This window comes from Crotalus tigris, unplaced genomic scaffold (genome assembly GCF_016545835.1).
Source record: "Crotalus tigris isolate CLP2741 ecotype Arizona unplaced genomic scaffold, ASM1654583v1 scf7180000021329.220372, whole genome shotgun sequence".
Taxonomy (NCBI): domain Eukaryota; kingdom Metazoa; phylum Chordata; class Lepidosauria; order Squamata; family Viperidae; genus Crotalus; species Crotalus tigris.
This window is the reverse complement of record NW_024098455.1, coordinates 102,042-120,963: the sequence shown is the minus strand read 5'-3', so window position 1 is coordinate 120,963 and position 18,922 is coordinate 102,042. Positions and strand designations below refer to the sequence as shown.

Genomic DNA, 18,922 nt, shown 5'->3' with positions numbered 1-18,922 from the left:
CCCAAATGGCCTGAGAGGCACAGTGAGGCTCCCCCAGTGGACCATTCCTTGGCACTTGTCCTGGTCACACCCCCGTCTGCAGAGACCCTCAGATCTATCCCACTCCTGCCCAGGCCCCATAGGCCCCATTGACACAAACAATGTAGAACTGGCCATGCCCACCCAGTAGGCCACACCCACTTCATCCACACCCACCCAGTAGACCGCACCCACCCTGGACACACCCACCCGGCTCCCCGAGGGCAACTCCAATGCTGATGCAGCCCTCAATGAAATTGTATTTGACACCCCTGCACTAGACAGACTTTGAAGATTTACATCTGGCATGTCTGAATATGTCAAAAACATTCAATTTCTTTGTTTATATTAAGAACATAGCAACATTCATTTTCAAATGTCAAAGCAAAATTGACACATGTTCAGATAGGTTTAGTTTTTTTTAATTGTGAAAAAGGAAGAATAATTATAAACATCACATAAGACTACCAAAACTACATGTGAACAAGGTCATCAAAGAAATCCATATACAGTATTGTATAATCATATATAGACTATACAGTTCTCAAGAAGACTCTTATATTAGAACAATTATTTACAGAATAGCATTAATACAATTCTAATACAGAACTGAACTCCTTGCAGATTTTCATCTAACACATTTCATTGCCTTAAATGGATTACACTCTTACTGAAACAATATTGGGATGTTTCTTTTAGCCTTTAAATATATACATAACTATGCACATGCTATCTGTAAACTGCATTTACTCTTTAAAAATGTCCCATTATCTCCAGGCAATGAGTTTGCACATTCCCTGCTTGATATCTGTATTCCTCATGCTATATATCACTGGATTCATGCATGGTGGCACCACACAGTAGGCTATAGCAGCCACTAAATCCATCTGAGATGGAATCCTGTTGATTGGCCGTAAGTAAGCAAAGATGCCAAAGAAGAAGAACACGGAAACCACAATGAGGTGAGGCAAGCAGGTAGAGAAGGCCTTCTGCCTACCTTGTACAGGGAGAATTCTTACTATAGCTTTGAAGATCTGTCCATAAGAATTAACAATGAAAACAAAACAGGCTAAATATAAGCTGCCAGTGAATACCATAGCCCCAATTTCAATGAGATACATATCAGAGCAAGAGAGCCTGAGCAATTGTGGGATTTCACAAAAAAACTGGTTGATCACATTGGAGCAAAAAGTGTTTGCAAATGTGGCACCAGTGTGCAATGTTGCTGTTAGAATGCCAACCATCCATGCACAGCTTGCCATTTGGATACATCTGTGTGGGCCCATTAAAGTTTCATATTGAAGTGGATGGCAAATAGCAACATAACGATCATAGGCCATAATTGTCAGTAGAAGAAATTCAGATGCTGCAAAGAGAACTGAGGCGAATAATTGGGCAGCGCAGTGAGAATAGAGGATTACCCTTGTTCTCATTAAGGAGTTGGCTATGACTTTGGGGATGGTGACTGTGATATATCCCAGGTCAACAACTGATAGATTTAGGACAAAAAAATACATTGGGGTATGAAGGTGAATATTGAGAATTACTATGATCATGATAAGTAGATTCCCCATCACACATGAAATATAAATTAGAAAAAATACCAAAGCATAGAAATTCTGCCACTCTGCAACATCAAAGAAACCAACAAATACAAAATATGTTATCATGCTTTCATTGGACATTATTTAGGCAGAAGGATATATTGTGATTTCTAGAAAGGAAGGGAGAAGAAAATTGCTACTAAATTTTACAGAAAAAAAAATCTCTTCAGAAAAACTGTTATTAAGAAAGTTTGCAGTAAAAGATTATTGTAATATAGTTCAAAGAAGTTCAGGTGTCTTTTTCTGTTTATTCCAAGGTATAAAGTTCAGATGTAAATTTAATAGATAGATTTAACTATAGTGGACTTAACAAGCATAACATAATGTCAGACAATTTGTTAAGTTCATTTATTGCATTTTTTTAAAAAAAGACTCTTATGAACAAGAAATATTATATTTACAACATATGATCCCTATTGATTCCATTGTTCATCAAAACTAATATAATCATAAATATCTTAATCATTAATTTGACTAACTACAAGTCCAGAGTCTTAACATAATAATCAAATCCTGCTACTCCTGAAAAATCTTTATAATTATGTCTGTAAATTCATATTCGTAATGTTTGAGTTCTATATTCTAGTTTTTATTTGTTGTCCATAGCTTTCAATGTTTTAGTTTGGCACTGGTAAAAAATAGTTTTCATTAAATTGGCAAAGACTAGTTTCAATCATGTTGCAATTGTACAATATTTATTACTATTTTTTTCTTATTCTTTCAATGAGTTGGTTTCTTCTCAAAAATCCATTTCAGAAAAGAGGATCAACTGACATTATTAAAGTAGTGGGGGGGGGGGAAGGATGATGTGGAAAGGATTGAAAGCAGGAAAGCAGTACTATGGAATCTGGCTGCTATTTAACACCCATTTAGCTGAGAAAAAGCTGACTGACCTTAATCAAATTTAATTGTTAGTGGAAATGCATAAGAAGTGGAAGAAGTTTCATCCATATCCTTTAGATTGAGATGTTTGGAGTTTCTTCCTTGGAGAACTGCATTATGTTGATCATATACATACACATATGCTCAATAAATAAAATAAAATAGAATCAGATGTGCATAAAAGCTGTAATGTCCAGAGGGCAATAAAAATAAAATATCAAAAAAGATTTAAAGGTTTGTTTTGCGTGATTCATCTAGATAAACTGCAGACAAGCATGAAAACAAAGTTTAGGCTATTGGATATCTGGCTATTTGACTATATAAGATAACTGATGAAAAAATCACATGAAAGGTTTACAGAGCAAATCAGCTACAACAAGAATGCTTTCTTAAGATAATGAAATCTGTTTTCCCTTCTGTAAGGTATTCCATAAAGACATGAATAGTGTAATGCAGAAGCAGAAATCTTTTGCATGTTATACATTTTGCAGGTAAGGAAGATAGATGTTTAAAGAATTACAGGTATAGAGTTTGTCAGTTCTGTTTCAGTATCCCTGGAGGACACTTTATGGCATCCTTGGTGTAGTTCAATTTCTCTAAAGGACTTTAGGTATATTGTTGAACTGTGAACATAATTCCAATTCCCTGCTCAGATACAATGCTCAGTGGTAACATGAATTTATAAATTTCAGCATAAACTATTTGGCAAGTTGGTTATGCTAGTGAAATAAGGAGTAATCAATCAGAATAGAGCTGGAAGGGACCTTGGAGGTCTTCTAGTCCAACCCCATGCTCAAGCAGAAGACCCTATACCATTTCAGGTATAGCTAGGAGTTGTGAAATAATGTATGGGTGAATTATAAATGAATAATAATGGGTGAACTAGAAGCAAGGGAGAGTACGACATAGTAGGCATTACAGAAATCTGGTGGGATGAAACCCATGAATGGAATGGACTGATGGATGGATACAAATTGTTCAAAAGAAACAGGTTTACAAAAAGAGGAGGCGGAGTTGCACTATATGTAAGAGAACACTACATATCTACTGAAATGCACATGATCAAAGATAAAATCTCTCCAGAATGCATATAGGTCAATATAAAAGAAAAAAAGTGACATTGCCATAGGTTTATCTTACAGGCCACCCAACCAATCAGAAGAAATAGATGAACTCTTTGCCAACCAGTTAACAAATGTATGTAGGAAGCATACCACAGTAGTAATAGGAAACTTCAACTATCCAGATATCAACTGGGAGACAAACTCTGTAGCAAAGGGGAGATCAAATAGATTCCTAACCAAGCTAGCCAACAACTTTGTTACCCAAAAGATGGAGGAGGGAACTAGGCATAAAGCTATACTGGATTTAATCCTTACTAATAGAGAAGACGTTAAAGAGGGAATTGCTGGAACCTTGGGTGAAAGTGACCACATCATACTGAAATTTAATATAATGCAAACTTTAGCAATAGAAAACAATCCAACCAGTGTCTTAAACTTCAAAAGAGCCGACTTTAACAAACTCAGAGAGAACCTAGGAAAGATACCATGGATGAAAACCCTAAAGTGGAAAACAACCAAGAAGCATGGTAAGAGAATACTTATCCGACCTTGATGAATATAAATCACCAGGACCCAAAAGATTATATCCCATATATATTCTGAAGGAGCTGGCAGATGTTATCTCAGAACCATTACACCACATCTTTCATAAATCCTGGAGCACTGGGGAAATACCCAAGGAGTGGAAAAGGGCTGATTTGGTTCCCATCTTCAAGAAAGGAAAAAAAACAGACCCAGAAAACTACAGACCAATCAGTTTAGCATCAATACCTGGGAAGATCCTAAAAAAGTAGTCAAAAACAGATCTGCAAACAACTAGAAGCAAACAAAGTTATCACTAATAGCCAGCATGGGTTTGTTAAAAACAGATCATGCCAAACCAATCTTATTTCATTCTTTGATAAAGTGATTAAATTAATAGACCAGCTAAATGCTGTGGACGTAGTATACTTAAATTTCAGTAAGACATTTGATAAAATAGACCACAACCTACTCCCTGGTAAGGTAGAAAAAGATGGAATAGACAACATCACCAGCAGATGGATATGTAGCTGGCTGGCAAACTGTACTCAACAAATAGTTCTCAATGGCACAATATCCACATGGAGAGAAGTAAGCACTGGGGCATGACAAGGTTCCTTCTTAGGCCATGTACTCTTCAAATATCTTCATAAATGACTTAGATGAGAGAATTGAAGGGGGACTCATCAAATTTGCAGATGGCACCAAACTGACAGGAGTAGCCAACACCCCAGAAGACAAACTCAGGACCCAAAAAGATCTTGACAAACTTGAACAATGAGCCTAATAAAATGAAATGAGTTTCAATGTACAGAAGTTTTACATTTAGGCAGGAAAAATCAAAGGTACAAGTACAGACTGGGTGAAACTTGGTTTAAAAACAGTAACTGTGAAAGGGACCTTGGAGTCTTAGTGGATAATCACTTGATCATGAGCCAGCAGTGTGTAGCAGCAGCCAAAAAAGCTAATACAATCTTGGGTTGTATAAACAGAGGCATAGAATCAAGATCACATGAAGTATTAATACCGCTTTATAAAACCCTAGTAAGACCACACCTGGAATATTGCAGCCAATTTTGGTCACTATATCACAAAAAAGATGTTGAGAGTTTGGAAAAATTTCAGAGAAAAGGAACTAAGATGATCAAAGGCCTGGAGATTAAAACATATGAAGAATGTCCCTCCAAGGTCCCTTCCAGCTCTATTCTATTCTATTCTATTCTATTCTATTCTATTCTATTCTATTCTATTCTATTCTATTCTATTCTATTCTATTCTATTCTGTATAGTAGGCACTTACCTGAACTCATTGGAAAAAAAAAATATTATAGAGATATGGAATTTGCTTTGCAAATAAGAGGGTTGAAGGAGAATGTGCAAGAGAATCTGAAAGAAGAAATTGCTGCAGAATTAGCCTCCATTTTGGGATGTGAACCTGAAGAAATGTTGAAAGATATAGAAAAAATTTTTAGGGTTAATTCATGGATTGCGAGGCAGAGAAATTTACCAAGAAATGTAGTTATTTATTTTTCCAGAAGATCACTTTGTAATGAAATTATACAGGCTTTTTACAAGCAGAGATTTCAAATTGCAACTCAAGATGTTATAATTTTGAAAGAAATATCTCAAAAATTCTCAGAAAAAGAAAGGACTTTGCTTTTTTGGCTGAGGAGCTGAAGAAACAACAGATTCAGTTTAGATGGGATGTACCTGTTGGAATAGTGGTGAACTACGTTGGGACACATTACAAACTTAATACAATTTTAAAAGCAAGAGATTTTTATGCTTCTGTTCTTAAAGCAGGTGCACCACCATCTCCATGATCTAAAACAAATGAAGGCAAGTTTGAAGGACAGTTGGCTGTAGAAACAATGTCATTAGTAGGAGAAGAATTGTTGGTTGAATCGATGCAGCAGTGTTTGGAGATAAAAGATGACCCAAAGGAACAAAGAATGACTCGTGCAGCTCATAAACGTAAAGAAAAAGAGCAGCAAAAGGTAAATGTTGGATCTACAAAACAAGTGGTTACCTCAGAGTCAGTGGGAGGAACAAGACCGAAGAGGTCATCGACTGCAGATTTACATGCAGTGTTCCAAAGGCTTCAGGCCACCAAAAATGGCAAAGTTTCTGACATGGAATGTTAATGGTTTGAATTCACCACAGAAAAGAAAGAAAGTATTTTATTACTTGAAACAACACAAGAATGATGTTATATGTTTGCAAGAGACTCATATTGCTTTAAAGGATCAAAAGTATTTGATTAACTCCCAGCTGGGAGTACATTTTTCAGCCCCTGCTCTGCAGAAAAAAGGAGGAGTAGTAATTTATGCGAAAAAAGATTTATCACCGAAGTTAATTGATTCTGATCCACAAGGAAGATATGTTATTATTTATTTATTATTAAATGGTAAGAGATGTCTTATCATTGGATTATATGCTCCTAATCAACAACATAAATACTTTTATAAGATGATACATCAGAAATTAATTCAATTGGATTATAAATCAGTTATTATGATAGGAGATTGGAATAGTGTTTTAGAATCAAGTAAACACAAGAAGGGTTCTTTTAAATCTCCTAATCATGCAAAATTACCTAAAGGTTTTTGTTTTGTTTTGTTTTTTTGATTTGAACGATGATTTGGAACTTAGAGATATCTGCAAGAATGGAATATTGAAGAAAGAGACTTTACCTTTTTTTCAGACAGGCATCAAATCGTACTCCAGAACTGACTTTTTTAAAATCACTAATGATTTCTTTTCCAAAGTAAAGAATGCCAAGATATTCCCTAGAACATTCTCAGATCATAGCCCTGTATGGTTGGAGTTATCTACTGAAGATGGGAATAGAAGGACTTGGAGATTGAATGAAAATTTATTTAGACATGAGAGGAATTTATAGAAATGTAGAGTTTACTTAAAGGATTTTTTTCTTTTGAATATGTATAAGGATACTTTGATGCCAATGGTATGGGATGCTAGTAAAGCATATATGAGAGGGGTTTTGATTCATATGAATAATGCATATAGGCAAAAACAGATGCAGAAACGTAAAGAGTTGGAAGAAGAGATTAAACATAAGGAGATGGCTCTTATTTTAAATCCATTGGACAATAGTTCAAAGGTTTCTATAACTTTGCTTAAGGAGCAATTAATATGTTAATTAATTTGCAGTATATGAAACATAATATATTTTGTAATGCAAATAAACCCAGTAGGTGGTTGGCTTACCAACTACGAAAGAAACAGAAATCAAGGATTATAGATGTGGCTAAAATTTATTGCAAGTCTTTTGTTCGTACAGTGACTCCTGTTTGTGTCCCATAAAAAAATTGTGTCCTTGAAACAATTTACTTAGTCCATGATCTTCCTTGTAAAATATGTCTGCTTTAATTTTTGAACATTGATAGATTGGAGTGGATGTATGACATGGGCTCTTAAAAATGATTGCAGTAGTTGAAGGAGAGGAGTTCCCAGAGTTTATAATGTCCATGTCTGGGAGTGTCCTAGTCTCTTAGCCTTACTTAGTCTTCTGGGACTGGTGAAATCTCTGCTAGTAATAAGTGGTTCAGTGGATGAGCAAGTCCTCTGGGCATCTCAACCTCTTTTGGCCTATCATGACTGTAGAATGAACTTACCCAGTTATCTGGGAATATCCTTTTGTACCCAAGGAAGTAGAAAGGATCCTTGTTGCAGTAAGCATGGCCATCTGTGATTTAGATCCATGACTTTTCTGACTAGTCAAGGATACCCAGTAGGGATATTTAGGTGGGTCTTGGTAAAAGCTAATTTACCCTTGAGAGATAAGTGTTCCTGGCACAATTTAAAGAAGCACTGGTGCACCTTCTTCTTAAGAAGCCATCACTGGATTCTTCCATTTTGGATAACCTTTGTCCAGTCTTCCATCTCCCTATGAGTAATAAGCCACTCTAGAAATGGGACTCTTTCTGCCTGTTTTACATTTTTAGCATTTTCATTTTAACCTTGTTTTTAATTCTGCTTTTATCTATTTTAACTGTGTTTTTTAATATTGCTATATGTTTTTATTATATACTGCCCAGAGTCACTTAGATAAGATTGGCAGTGTAGAAATCTGTTAGCTAACTAACTAGCTATCAGATTTCTACATTGTCAATCTTACCTAAATAAATAAATAAATTTTATTTAGCTAGCTAAATAAATAAATAATGAAGCATGTTTGTGTGTGTGTGTGTGTGTGTGTGTGTGTGTGTGTTTGCATCTGTGTCCATAGTTATACATTTGGTAAAGTATTGAAGTTTTTTTTTCTCCCACCAAATTAACAGGCAACATTTTAAAGTGTTAATATTTTATCCATTTCTCTCACATACACAAAATTGAAGGACAGAAGCTCCTTACTATCTATAAGTTGTTTTAATTAATCTCTGAGGGGAAAAAAATCACAATAATTATTTGTTTCCAAGTTGTTCTTCAAGCTTGAAAGATTGCCTGGTCTCTAATTAAGCTGTGTAAAGTTCAATAAATAAGTCTCATTAAATGAGACAATCAATGTATGTTAAAGTTCACTGAACTTTAACATAAAAGTAACTTCTTATCTAATGAGATTTACTTTTTAATGTTCATCATAGCATTATATTAAACTTAATAGAATCATACTACTTTGGCTTATTTGTTTGTACAGATAAGTCAGAGAAAATAATATTCTTGGGATTATCATGTTTTCCAATTAATATTAATGATAATAACTATCTTCAATAAATGTTTGTGGTCCGAGGAGCAAAATTATTATTTTTCTTTTCTACCAGTTAATCTGAGAATGCTGAAATGTATAATGATTAAAATCATACCTAAAAAAAGAAATGTAATACTTTCAATTAATAAAATATAGAGTAGCTCCAATGTTTTTTTTCAACTAACAAATATCCATTTAATTTGAATTATTTTATCACTGACATAGATTCTTTATATACCATCTGACTTCTAATAATGTCTGTATAATGAAATATCATGCAAGTATTGTGTTAAATTTTTGAAGTATTCACTTTGGCGAAGAATCTGGAGATAGTTGGCAAATTTTAAGTAATGTCAGGAGTGTGTGTGAGAGAGAATGTGTAATCAAGTCATTTCTTGATGGGAGATACAGATACAGTACAGATAGATAGAAAGATAGATAGATAGATAGATAGATAGATAGATAGATAGATAGATAGATAGATAGAGATAGATACAGATGTTATAGATATATAGCTATAGATATATAGATATAGGTGATACAGCTATAAGTATACATATACACATAGATACATAGATACATACATACATACATAAACATATACATACATACATATGTGTGTGTGTTTGTGTGTGTGTGTGTTTGTGTGTGTGTGTGTGTGTGTGTGTGTGTCTTTGGTTATAACCAAAGACCTATATACAAACACCCACGAAAACCTCAGAATATATATATATATATATATATATATGTTTTCTGAGGTTTTCGCGGGTATCTGTATGTAGGTCTTTGGTTGTTCGGGTTTTCTCCCACGTAAAATTGGAAGTGTCTTGGCGCCGTTTCGACGAAGTCTCATTCGTCATCTTCAGGCTTGTGCTTTCGGCTTCGTGCTTCTAGGAGCTTCATTTGGATTTGTAATGTTTCGCAGTTGCGACTTGAGCCTGCTTAACGCCCCTAGTTGGGGGCTGCTAGGCAAAAGAGATTGTAAAAAGTAAAACTGCAGTATAGCAGTTAAAAATGTCAAGGTGTAATCAATTAGACATCTGTCTGAAAAACTTCTTGCATATACTCCCTTGACTCAGCTGGCAAAGAGGGAGGAGAGCCTGTGGCTTGGTGGTTAAATCACTGCCTAGTATGTAAACTGCCCAGGTTCAAATCCCATAAAGGGTGTGGCTAACTGATGAGAGCAGAATGAGCTCGAAATGGCCATCTTAGTCTCCCAATTTAATTCTTTAATTCTTTGTCAGAAAAAGAAATTTGGATTTGTAATATTTCGCATTTGTGACTTGAGCCTGCTTAACGCCCCTAGTTGGGGGCTGCAAGGCAAAAGAGATTGTAAAAAGTAAAACTGCAGTATAGCAGTTAAAAAATGTCAAGGTGTAATCAATTAGACATCTGTCTGAAAAACTTCCTGCATATATATATATATATGTTTTCTGAGGTTTTCGCGGGTATTTGTATGTAGGTCCTTGGTTGTTCGGGTTTTCTCCCGCGTAAAATTGGAAGTGTCTTGCAACGTTTCGACGAAGTCTCATTCGTCATCTTCAGGCTGGTGTTTTCAGCTTCGTGCTTTGAGCAGCAAGTGTGGTCTTAGCTGTTTCTTCCTTTTAACTTCCTTTTAACTGCCAACTAACAACCAACTTCCCTTCCTGGATGTCTTAGTCTACAAGAAATCCAATGGCTCCCTAGGACACACCATCTACCAGAAGAAAACACACACAAACCGCTATCTGCACGCTCTCTCACACCACCACCCAGCACAGATCAACTCTGTAGCCAAGACACTCATCTCCAGAACAAAACGCTTAGCTGACGAACAACACCTAAAACCCGAACTACACACTCTCACCAATGTACTAACATCCAATGGATTCCATAGAAATAAGATTACAAACCTAATCCAAAAAGAAACCCCCACTAAAATCCAAGACAAAGAACAAGAAAATGGCAAAGCCCTCCTCCCATACATAAAAGGCACCACAGACAGAATCAGTACGATCCTCCATAAACACAACATCAAAACAGCATTCTGCACAAACAGAAAAATATCCACCATCCTTAGAAAACCCAAAGATAAAATTGAATTAGAAAATCAAGGAGTATACGAAATCCCATGCACCACTTGTCCCACCACATACATTGGACAAACCAACAGAAGAATAAGTGCACGCATTGAAGAACATAAGACCTCAGTCAAAAAAGAGGAACCAACATCTTCCCTGGTCCAACACCTTAAAGCCACAGGACATGAAATTGACTTTAAAAATACCAGAACCATTGCCGAAAGTGAACATTTTAATAACAGAATAATCAGAGAAGCCATCGAGATAGAAAAACGCCCACAGAGCATGAACAAGCGAGATGATACCTCCCGCCTACCAGCCATTTGGAAACCCACCCTTATTGACAAACGACTCCCTAACACAAAAAATGATACCAGACCCACACTCACAAAAACCACACAGGAAGTCACCACCACACATCCACGCAAAAAACAAACCCAAAGCCACACCGATGACGAGGCACGACCACAAACCAGAAGCCAGACCACAGCTGCATCATTAGCCACTTTAAACCCCTCCAATCCATACATGAAGCAAACTGACACCCTCCATGAAGAGGAAGCACGACCACGAACGTGAAGCCAAAAAATAGCAAGGCAGCCCAAAATCTCAAACCCCTCTGCAACTCAGACTAACCTGAGCACAACCAAACAGAATACTCCCCCAGCCAATCAGAGCACAGCCAAGCCCCTAACCATTCAGAACACACCTCCACCCAATCAGAACACAGCCAAGCTCCCACCCAATCATTTCATACCCCCACTGGCAGTTAAAAGGAAGAAACAGCTAAGACCACACATTGCTGCTCAAAGCACGAAGCTGAAAACACCAGCCTGAAGATGACGAATGGGACTTCGTCGAAACGTTGCCAAGACACTTCCAATTTTACGCGGGAGAAAACCCGAACAACCAAAGACCTACATATATATTAAAAAGGATATTAAAAATAGAAGCATGATTTGTGTACACCCTGATGAAGTTGGCAGGAGCCAACGAAAGCTAGGTTGCTAATCTTTTAAAACTTTTAATGTTTTTATTTAAAACTTCTGTTTTATATTAAAACTTTTAATGTTTTAACTTTTCCTGGTGATCATATTTTATTCTCACCATATATATATGTATATATATATATATATATATATATATATATATATATTATATATATATATATATATATATATGTTTTCTGAGGTTTTCGCGGTATTTGTATTAGGTCTTTGGTTGTTCGGGTTTTCTCCCGCGTAAAATTGTGAATTGTCTTGCCACGTTTACATTTTTAATAACAGAAGAATCAAGAAAGCCATCGAGATAGTAAAAACGCCCACAAGCATGGAAAGAGAGAGATAATTACCTCCCGCCTACCAGCCATTTGGAAACCTGCCCTTATTGACAAACGACCCCTAACCCCAAAATCTTAAACCCCTCTGCAACTCAGACTAACCTGAGCACAACCAAACAGAACACTCCCCAGCCAATCAGAGCACAGCCAAGCCCCTAACCATTCAGAAACACACCTCCACCCAATCAGAACACAGCCAAGCTCCCATCCAATCAGTTCATACCCTCACTGGCAGTTAAAAGGAAGAAACAGCTAAAACCACACATTGCTGCTCAAAGCAAGAAGCTAAAAACACCAGCCTGAAGATGACGAATGTGACTTCGTCGAAACGTTGCCAAGACACTTCCAATTTTACGTGGGAGAAAACCCGAACAACCAAAGACCTATATATATATAAGCTTGGCATTTTATCCTATTAAAATTTTTATAGTTTTATAAATTTCCTGGTGTTCGTATATTTTATGATTTTATATATATATATATATATATATATATATATATATATATATATATAAAATCATAAAATATACGAACACCAGGAAATTTATAAAACTATAAAAATTTTAATAGGATAAAATGCCAAGCTTTCGCTGGCTACTGCCAGAATTGTCAGGGTAACTTCCAGTCAATGGGGAAGCTGTTCATCCATGGCCCTCATTGGGGCAATCGGACCACCAACGTGGAACACATCTCTGGGTATATTCCTGCATTTCTTGCTTGTATCCATGTCACCACCCTTTCTCCCCTCCTCATGTAACCGTAAGCTAAGAGAACTCCTCAGTTTCATATGGCCAGGCATACGTTGTGCATCCTTTCGCTGTTTACTCTCCTCACCTTCTTTCCCATTGGCGTTCTCCTCCCACCTTCCCTCTTTCCATGGCCCTTTTTCACAGTTGCATCCTCATTGCCTTTCCCTATGCTACGGGATTTCGTTATAATTATCTCATCATAACCCCCATTCCCCAGTGCTCTCTCGCTAACTTTCCCCTTCGTTCTCTCATCGATGGGAATGTTTTTAGCGGCATCGCTGGAGTCTATCCATCGCCCCCATTGGGGCAATCGGACCACCAACGTGGAACACATCTCTGGGTATATTCCTGTAGCACCCTCAAGTTGGCTGCTGCATCCCCACATAGAGTCTTCAGTGTAGGGGTCACACCCTCTCCACCATTCATCCATTTCCCCGTTCTTTGGGAGTGTGTGATCATCCTCAAGGGGAGAGAAGGGGGGTCTTCCGGTTCTCGGCTTTCCTCTCCTTGTGTGTTTCCACGGGGGGGGATCATTCCTCTTGATTGTTTTTGGGAGCGTGTAGAGGCTCTAAAGTTGTAAATAATCACCTCTTCGTCCTCCCGCCATTCTCTTGCATCCCCAAAGTGAGAGCACATTTTCGAGGAAGTAGCCTTAGTCGCGGAGTCACCAATGGGGGTGGGGGTGATGTTGCAACCCTTCCATTCATGATCACTCTGCGTCCGGGTGCTAGTACAAGACAGAGTTCTTACAAGGCCCCCACAGGGCATGGAGAGACATCCGAGCCTTTGGCAATTGGCTCTCTGATGTCAATACATTCTTTCACCCGTTGGGGATGAGCACACACTCCCGTATTCAGAAGGTTGCTCAGTTGTTGATTACTCCCTATCTGGGCACGTTCAGGGCTCTTCTCCTCCACCACCTCTCTCTCTAGAAGGCATCTTGTGGTGTTAAATCATTTCTTTCTGGGAGGCTGACCACCCATGGTCCATGCTCTTAACATTACATATGCAAGACGTAGGTCCACATGCCGGTTGATGGAAACAGCAAGGAACATCCCCTGCCACATCGGCCCAGCCCCCTAGGTGTATGCTGGGGAGGTGTCACCCTTTGTGAGGAATGAAAAAATGCACCGTCACCTGGAAGTGGCCAGGAATCACCTACTTCACATATCCGGCTTGATGAGCTCTGGGGGAGGGGTTTCGGCAGGTAACGGGATGCTTTTCTCACAGCACCAAGAACTGAGCCAGGTGGCACAAATCTGATGAGAAGTGCAATGCTACCTAGCCCACAGCCTGCCCAGTTTCAGCAGGCAGCAAGGTGCAAAGCTGGCAAGCTTTGTACCGCCTGGCTCAACCTCTCTATGCTATGAGGAGAGTCCCCCACTGCCTGCCGAAACTGGGCAGGCTGGGGGCTGGGCAGCATCGTGCTTGTTTTCAGATTCGCGCCATATGTCTAAAGCCTCTCAGTGCAGTGAGGAGAGAACCTTGCTGCCTGCTGAGACCGGACAGGCTGGGGGCTGTGTGGCATTGCACAGGTAACATTGACTCTCATGCTGCTCATGGCATCCCCTCCCCCAGAGCCCACCAAACCAGTTTTGTGAAGTAGGTGAGGGCCATTTGCTGGCCACTTCCAGGTAATGGTGCATTTCTTCATTCCTCATGAAGGGTGACACTTCCCCAGCTGCATTTCTTGCCTGTTTTTCTCCCTCCCTCATCTCAAATATTTTCCCACCACTCTGTACTTAGGAAGGAAGGAAGGAAGGAAGGAAGGAAAGAAAGAAAGAAGGAAAGAAGGAGAGGGAGGGTGTGAGGGAAGTCCTGCCTTAGTCTTGCCCTGCTGCCCTTTCACCATCCCCTTGCCCCCTCCTCCTGGCCTATCCTGGGGGTCTCCCATCCTATTGCTAAGGAAGCTTTGGATACAAAGCCAGGTCTCCTCCCATGCAGAGGGAATGCAGCAGCCTTGAGGAGGAGGTAAGTGTAGCTGAGCACCCCTTTGGGGAAGTGGGGCTGGGCTTGGTGCTGCGGGTGCTCGAGGGCCAGGCTGGGCATTTGACCTCTGCTGCCCAGGGCTCCAGGCAGCCCATACCACGATCCAGTCCCCCCCAAATGGCCTGAGAGGCACAGTGAGGCTCCCCCAGTGGACCATTCCTTGGCACTTGTCCTGGTCACACCCCCTTCTGCAGAGACCCTCAGATCTATCCCACTCCTGCCCAGGCCCCATAGGCCCCATTGACACAAACAATGTAGAACTGGCCATGCCCACCCAGTAGGCCACACCCACTTCATCCACACCCCCCCAGTAGACCGCACCCACCCTGGACACACCCACCCGGCTCCCCGAGGGCAACTCCAATGCTGATGCAGCCCTCAATGAAATTGTATTTGACACCCCTGCACTAGACAGACTTTGAAGATTTACATCTGGCATGTCTGAATATGTCAAAAACATTCAATTTCTTTGTTTATATTAAGAACATAGCAACATTCATTTTCAAATGTCAAAGCAAAATTGACACATGTTCAGATAGGTTTAGTTTTTTTTAATTGTGAAAAAGGAAGAATAATTATAAACATCACATAAGACTACCAAAACTACATGTGAACAAGGTCATCAAAGAAATCCATATACAGTATTGTATAATCATATATAGACTATACAGTTCTCAAGAAGACTCTTATATTAGAACAATTATTTACAGAATAGCATTAATACAATTCTAATACAGAACTGAACTCCTTGCAGATTTTCATCTAACACATTTCATTGCCTTAAATGGATTACACTCTTACTGAAACAATATTGGGATGTTTCTTTTAGCCTTTAAATATATACATAACTATGCACATGCTATCTGTAAACTGCATTTACTCTTTAAAAATGTCCCATTATCTCCAGGCAATGAGTTTGCACATTCCCTGCTTGATATCTGTATTCCTCATGCTATATATCACTGGATTCATGCATGGTGGCACCACACAGTAGGCTATAGCAGCCACTAAATCCATCTGAGATGGACTCCTGTTGATTGGCCGTAAGTAAGCAAAGATGCCAAAGAAGAAGAACACGGAAACCACAATGAGGTGAGGCAAGCAGGTAGAGAAGGCCTTCTGCCTACCTTGTACAGGGAGAATTCTTACTATAGCTTTGAAGATCTGTCCATAAGAATTAACAATGAAAACAAAACAGGCTAAATATAAGCTGCCAGTGAATACCATAGCCCCAATTTCAATGAGATACATATCAGAGCAAGAGAGCCTGAGCAATTGTGGGATTTCACAAAAAAACTGGTTGATCACATTGGAGCAAAAAGTGTTTGCAAATGTGGCACCAGTGTGCAATGTTGCTGTTAGAATGCCAACCATCCATGCACAGCTTGCCATTTGGATACATCTGTGTGGGCCCATTAAAGTTTCATATTGAAGTGGATGGCAAATAGCAACATAACGATCATAGGCCATAATTGTCAGTAGAAGAAATTCAGATGCTGCAAAGAGAACTGAGGCGAATATTTGGGCAGCGCAGTGAGAATAGAGGATTACCCTTGTTCTCATTAAGGAGTTGGCTATGACTTTGGGGATGGTGACTGTGATATATCCCAGGTCAACAACTGATAGATTTAGGACAAAAAAATACATTGGGGTATGAAGGTGAATATTGAGAATTACTATGATCATGATAAGTAGATTCCCCATCACACATGAAATATAAATTAGAAAAAATACCAAAGCATAGAAATTCTGCCACTCTGCAACATCAAAGAAACCAACAAATACAAAATATGTTATCATGCTTTCATTGGACATTATTTAGGCAGAAGGATATATTGTGATTTCTAGAAAGGAAGGGAGAAGAAAATTGCTACTAAATTTTACAGAAAAAAAAATCTCTTCAGAAAAACTGTTATTAAGAAAGTTTGCAGTAAAAGATTATTGTAATATAGTTCAAAGAAGTTCAGGTGTCTTTTTCTGTTTATTCCAAGGTATAAAGTTCAGATGTAAATTTAATAGATAGATTTAACTATAGTGGACTTAACAAGCATAACATAATGTCAGACAATTTGTTAAGTTCATTTATTGCATTTTTTTAAAAAAAGACTCTTATGAACAAGAAATATTATATTTACAACATATGATCCCTATTGATTCCATTGTTCATCAAAACTAATATAATCATAAATATCTTAATCATTAATTTGACTAACTACAAGTTAGTAAAAAATAGTTTTCATTAAATTGGCAAAGACTAGTTTCAATCATGTTGCAATTGTACAATATTTATTACTATTTTTTTCTTATTCTTTCAATGAGTTGGTTTCTTCTCAAAAATCCATTTCAGAAAAGAGGATCAACTGACATTATTAAAGTAGTGGGGGGGGGGGAAGGATGATGTGGAAAGGATTGAAAGCAGGAAAGCAGTACTATGGAATCTGGCTGCTATTTAACACCCATTTAGCTGAGAAAAAGCTGACTGACCTTAATCAAATTTAATTGTTAGTGGAAATGCATAAGAAGTGGAAGAAGTTTCATCCATATCCTTTAGATTGAGATGTTTGGAGTTTCTTCCTTGGAGAACTGCATTATGTTGATCATATACATACACATATGCTCAATAAATAAAATAAAATAGAATCAGATGTGCATAAAAGCTGTAATGTCCAGAGGGCAATAAAAATAAAATATCAAAAAAGATTTAAAGGTTTGTTTTGCGTGATTCATCTAGATAAACTGCAGACAAGCATGAAAACAAAGTTTAGGCTATTGGATATCTGGCTATTTGACTATATAAGATAACTGATGAAAAAATCACATGAAAGGTTTACAGAGCAAATCAGCTACAACAAGAATGCTTTCTTAAGATAATGAAATCTGTTTTCCCTTCTGTAAGGTATTCCATAAAGACATGAATAGTGTAATGCAGAAGCAGAAATCTTTTGCATGTTATACATTTTGCAGGTAAGGAAGATAGATGTTTAAAGAATTACAGGTATAGAGTTTGTCAGTTCTGTTTCAGTATCCCTGGAGGACACTTTATGGCATCCTTGGTGTAGTTCAATTTCTCTAAAGGACTTTAGGTATATTGTTGAACTGTGAACATAATTCCAATTCCCTGCTCAGATACAATGCTCAGTGGTAACATGAATTTATAAATTTCAGCATAAACTATTTGGCAAGTTGGTTATGCTAGTGAAATAAGGAGTAATCAATCAGAATAGAGCTGGAAGGGACCTTGGAGGTCTTCTAGTCCAACCCCATGCTCAAGCAGAAGACCCTATACCATTTCAGGTATAGCTAGGAGTTGTGAAATAATGTATGGGTGAATTATAAATGAATAATAATGGGTGAACTAGAAGCAAGGGAGAGTACGACATAGTAGGCATTACAAAAATCTGGTGGGATGAAACCCATGAATGGAATGGACTGATGGATAGATACAAATTGTTCAAAAGAAACAGGTTTACAAAAAGAGGAGGGGGAGTTGCACTATATGTAAGAGAACACTACATATCTACTGAAATGCACATGATCAAAGATAAAATCTCTCCAGAATGCATATAGGTCAATATAAAAGAAAAAAAGTGACATTGCCATAGGTTTATCTTACAGGCCACCCAACCAATCAGAAGAAATAGATGAACTCTTTGCCAACCAGTTAACAAATGTATGTAGGAAGCATACCACAGTAGTAATAGGAAACTTCAACTATCCAGATATGAACTGGGAGACAAACTCTGTAGCAAAGGGGAGATCAAATAGATTCCTAACCAAGCTAGCCAACAACTTTGTTACCCAAAAGATGGAGGAGGGAACTAGGCATAAAGCTATACTGGATTTAATCCTTACTAATAGAGAAGACGTTAAAGAGGGAATTGCTGGAACCTTGGGTGAAAGTGACCACATCATACTGAAATTTAATATAATGCAAACTTTAGCAATAGAAAACAATCCAACCAGTGTCTTAAACTTCAAAAGAGC

The 18,922-nt window shown here is 38.1% G+C and overlaps 2 protein-coding genes across 2 annotated transcripts; both read right to left on the bottom strand.

The window, feature by feature from the left end:
- Positions 1 to 438: 438 nt before the first annotated feature.
- LOC120320325 (olfactory receptor 14A16-like) lies at positions 439 to 3,005 on the bottom strand. Its single transcript, XM_039369944.1, has 2 exons — positions 2,516 to 3,005; positions 439 to 1,732 (listed from the first exon to the last, which is right to left on the bottom strand). The coding sequence occupies exon 2, from the start codon at positions 1,701 to 1,703 to the stop codon at positions 786 to 788; it is 918 nt and encodes a 305-aa protein (XP_039225878.1). The 5' UTR covers positions 1,704 to 1,732; positions 2,516 to 3,005; the 3' UTR covers positions 439 to 785.
- Positions 3,006 to 15,488: 12,483 nt separating this feature from the next.
- Positions 15,489 to 17,912, bottom strand: LOC120320326 (olfactory receptor 14A16-like). Its single transcript, XM_039369945.1, has 2 exons — positions 17,423 to 17,912; positions 15,489 to 16,782 (listed from the first exon to the last, which is right to left on the bottom strand). The coding sequence occupies exon 2, from the start codon at positions 16,751 to 16,753 to the stop codon at positions 15,836 to 15,838; it is 918 nt and encodes a 305-aa protein (XP_039225879.1). The 5' UTR covers positions 16,754 to 16,782; positions 17,423 to 17,912; the 3' UTR covers positions 15,489 to 15,835.
- Between the last annotated feature and the right edge of the window lie 1,010 nt (positions 17,913 to 18,922).

Coding starts and splice junctions, on each gene's coding strand:
- LOC120320325 (XM_039369944.1), bottom strand. CDS start 1,703: ATGTCCAATGAAAGCATGATAACATATTTTGTATTTGTTGGTTTCTTT.
- LOC120320326 (XM_039369945.1), bottom strand. CDS start 16,753: ATGTCCAATGAAAGCATGATAACATATTTTGTATTTGTTGGTTTCTTT.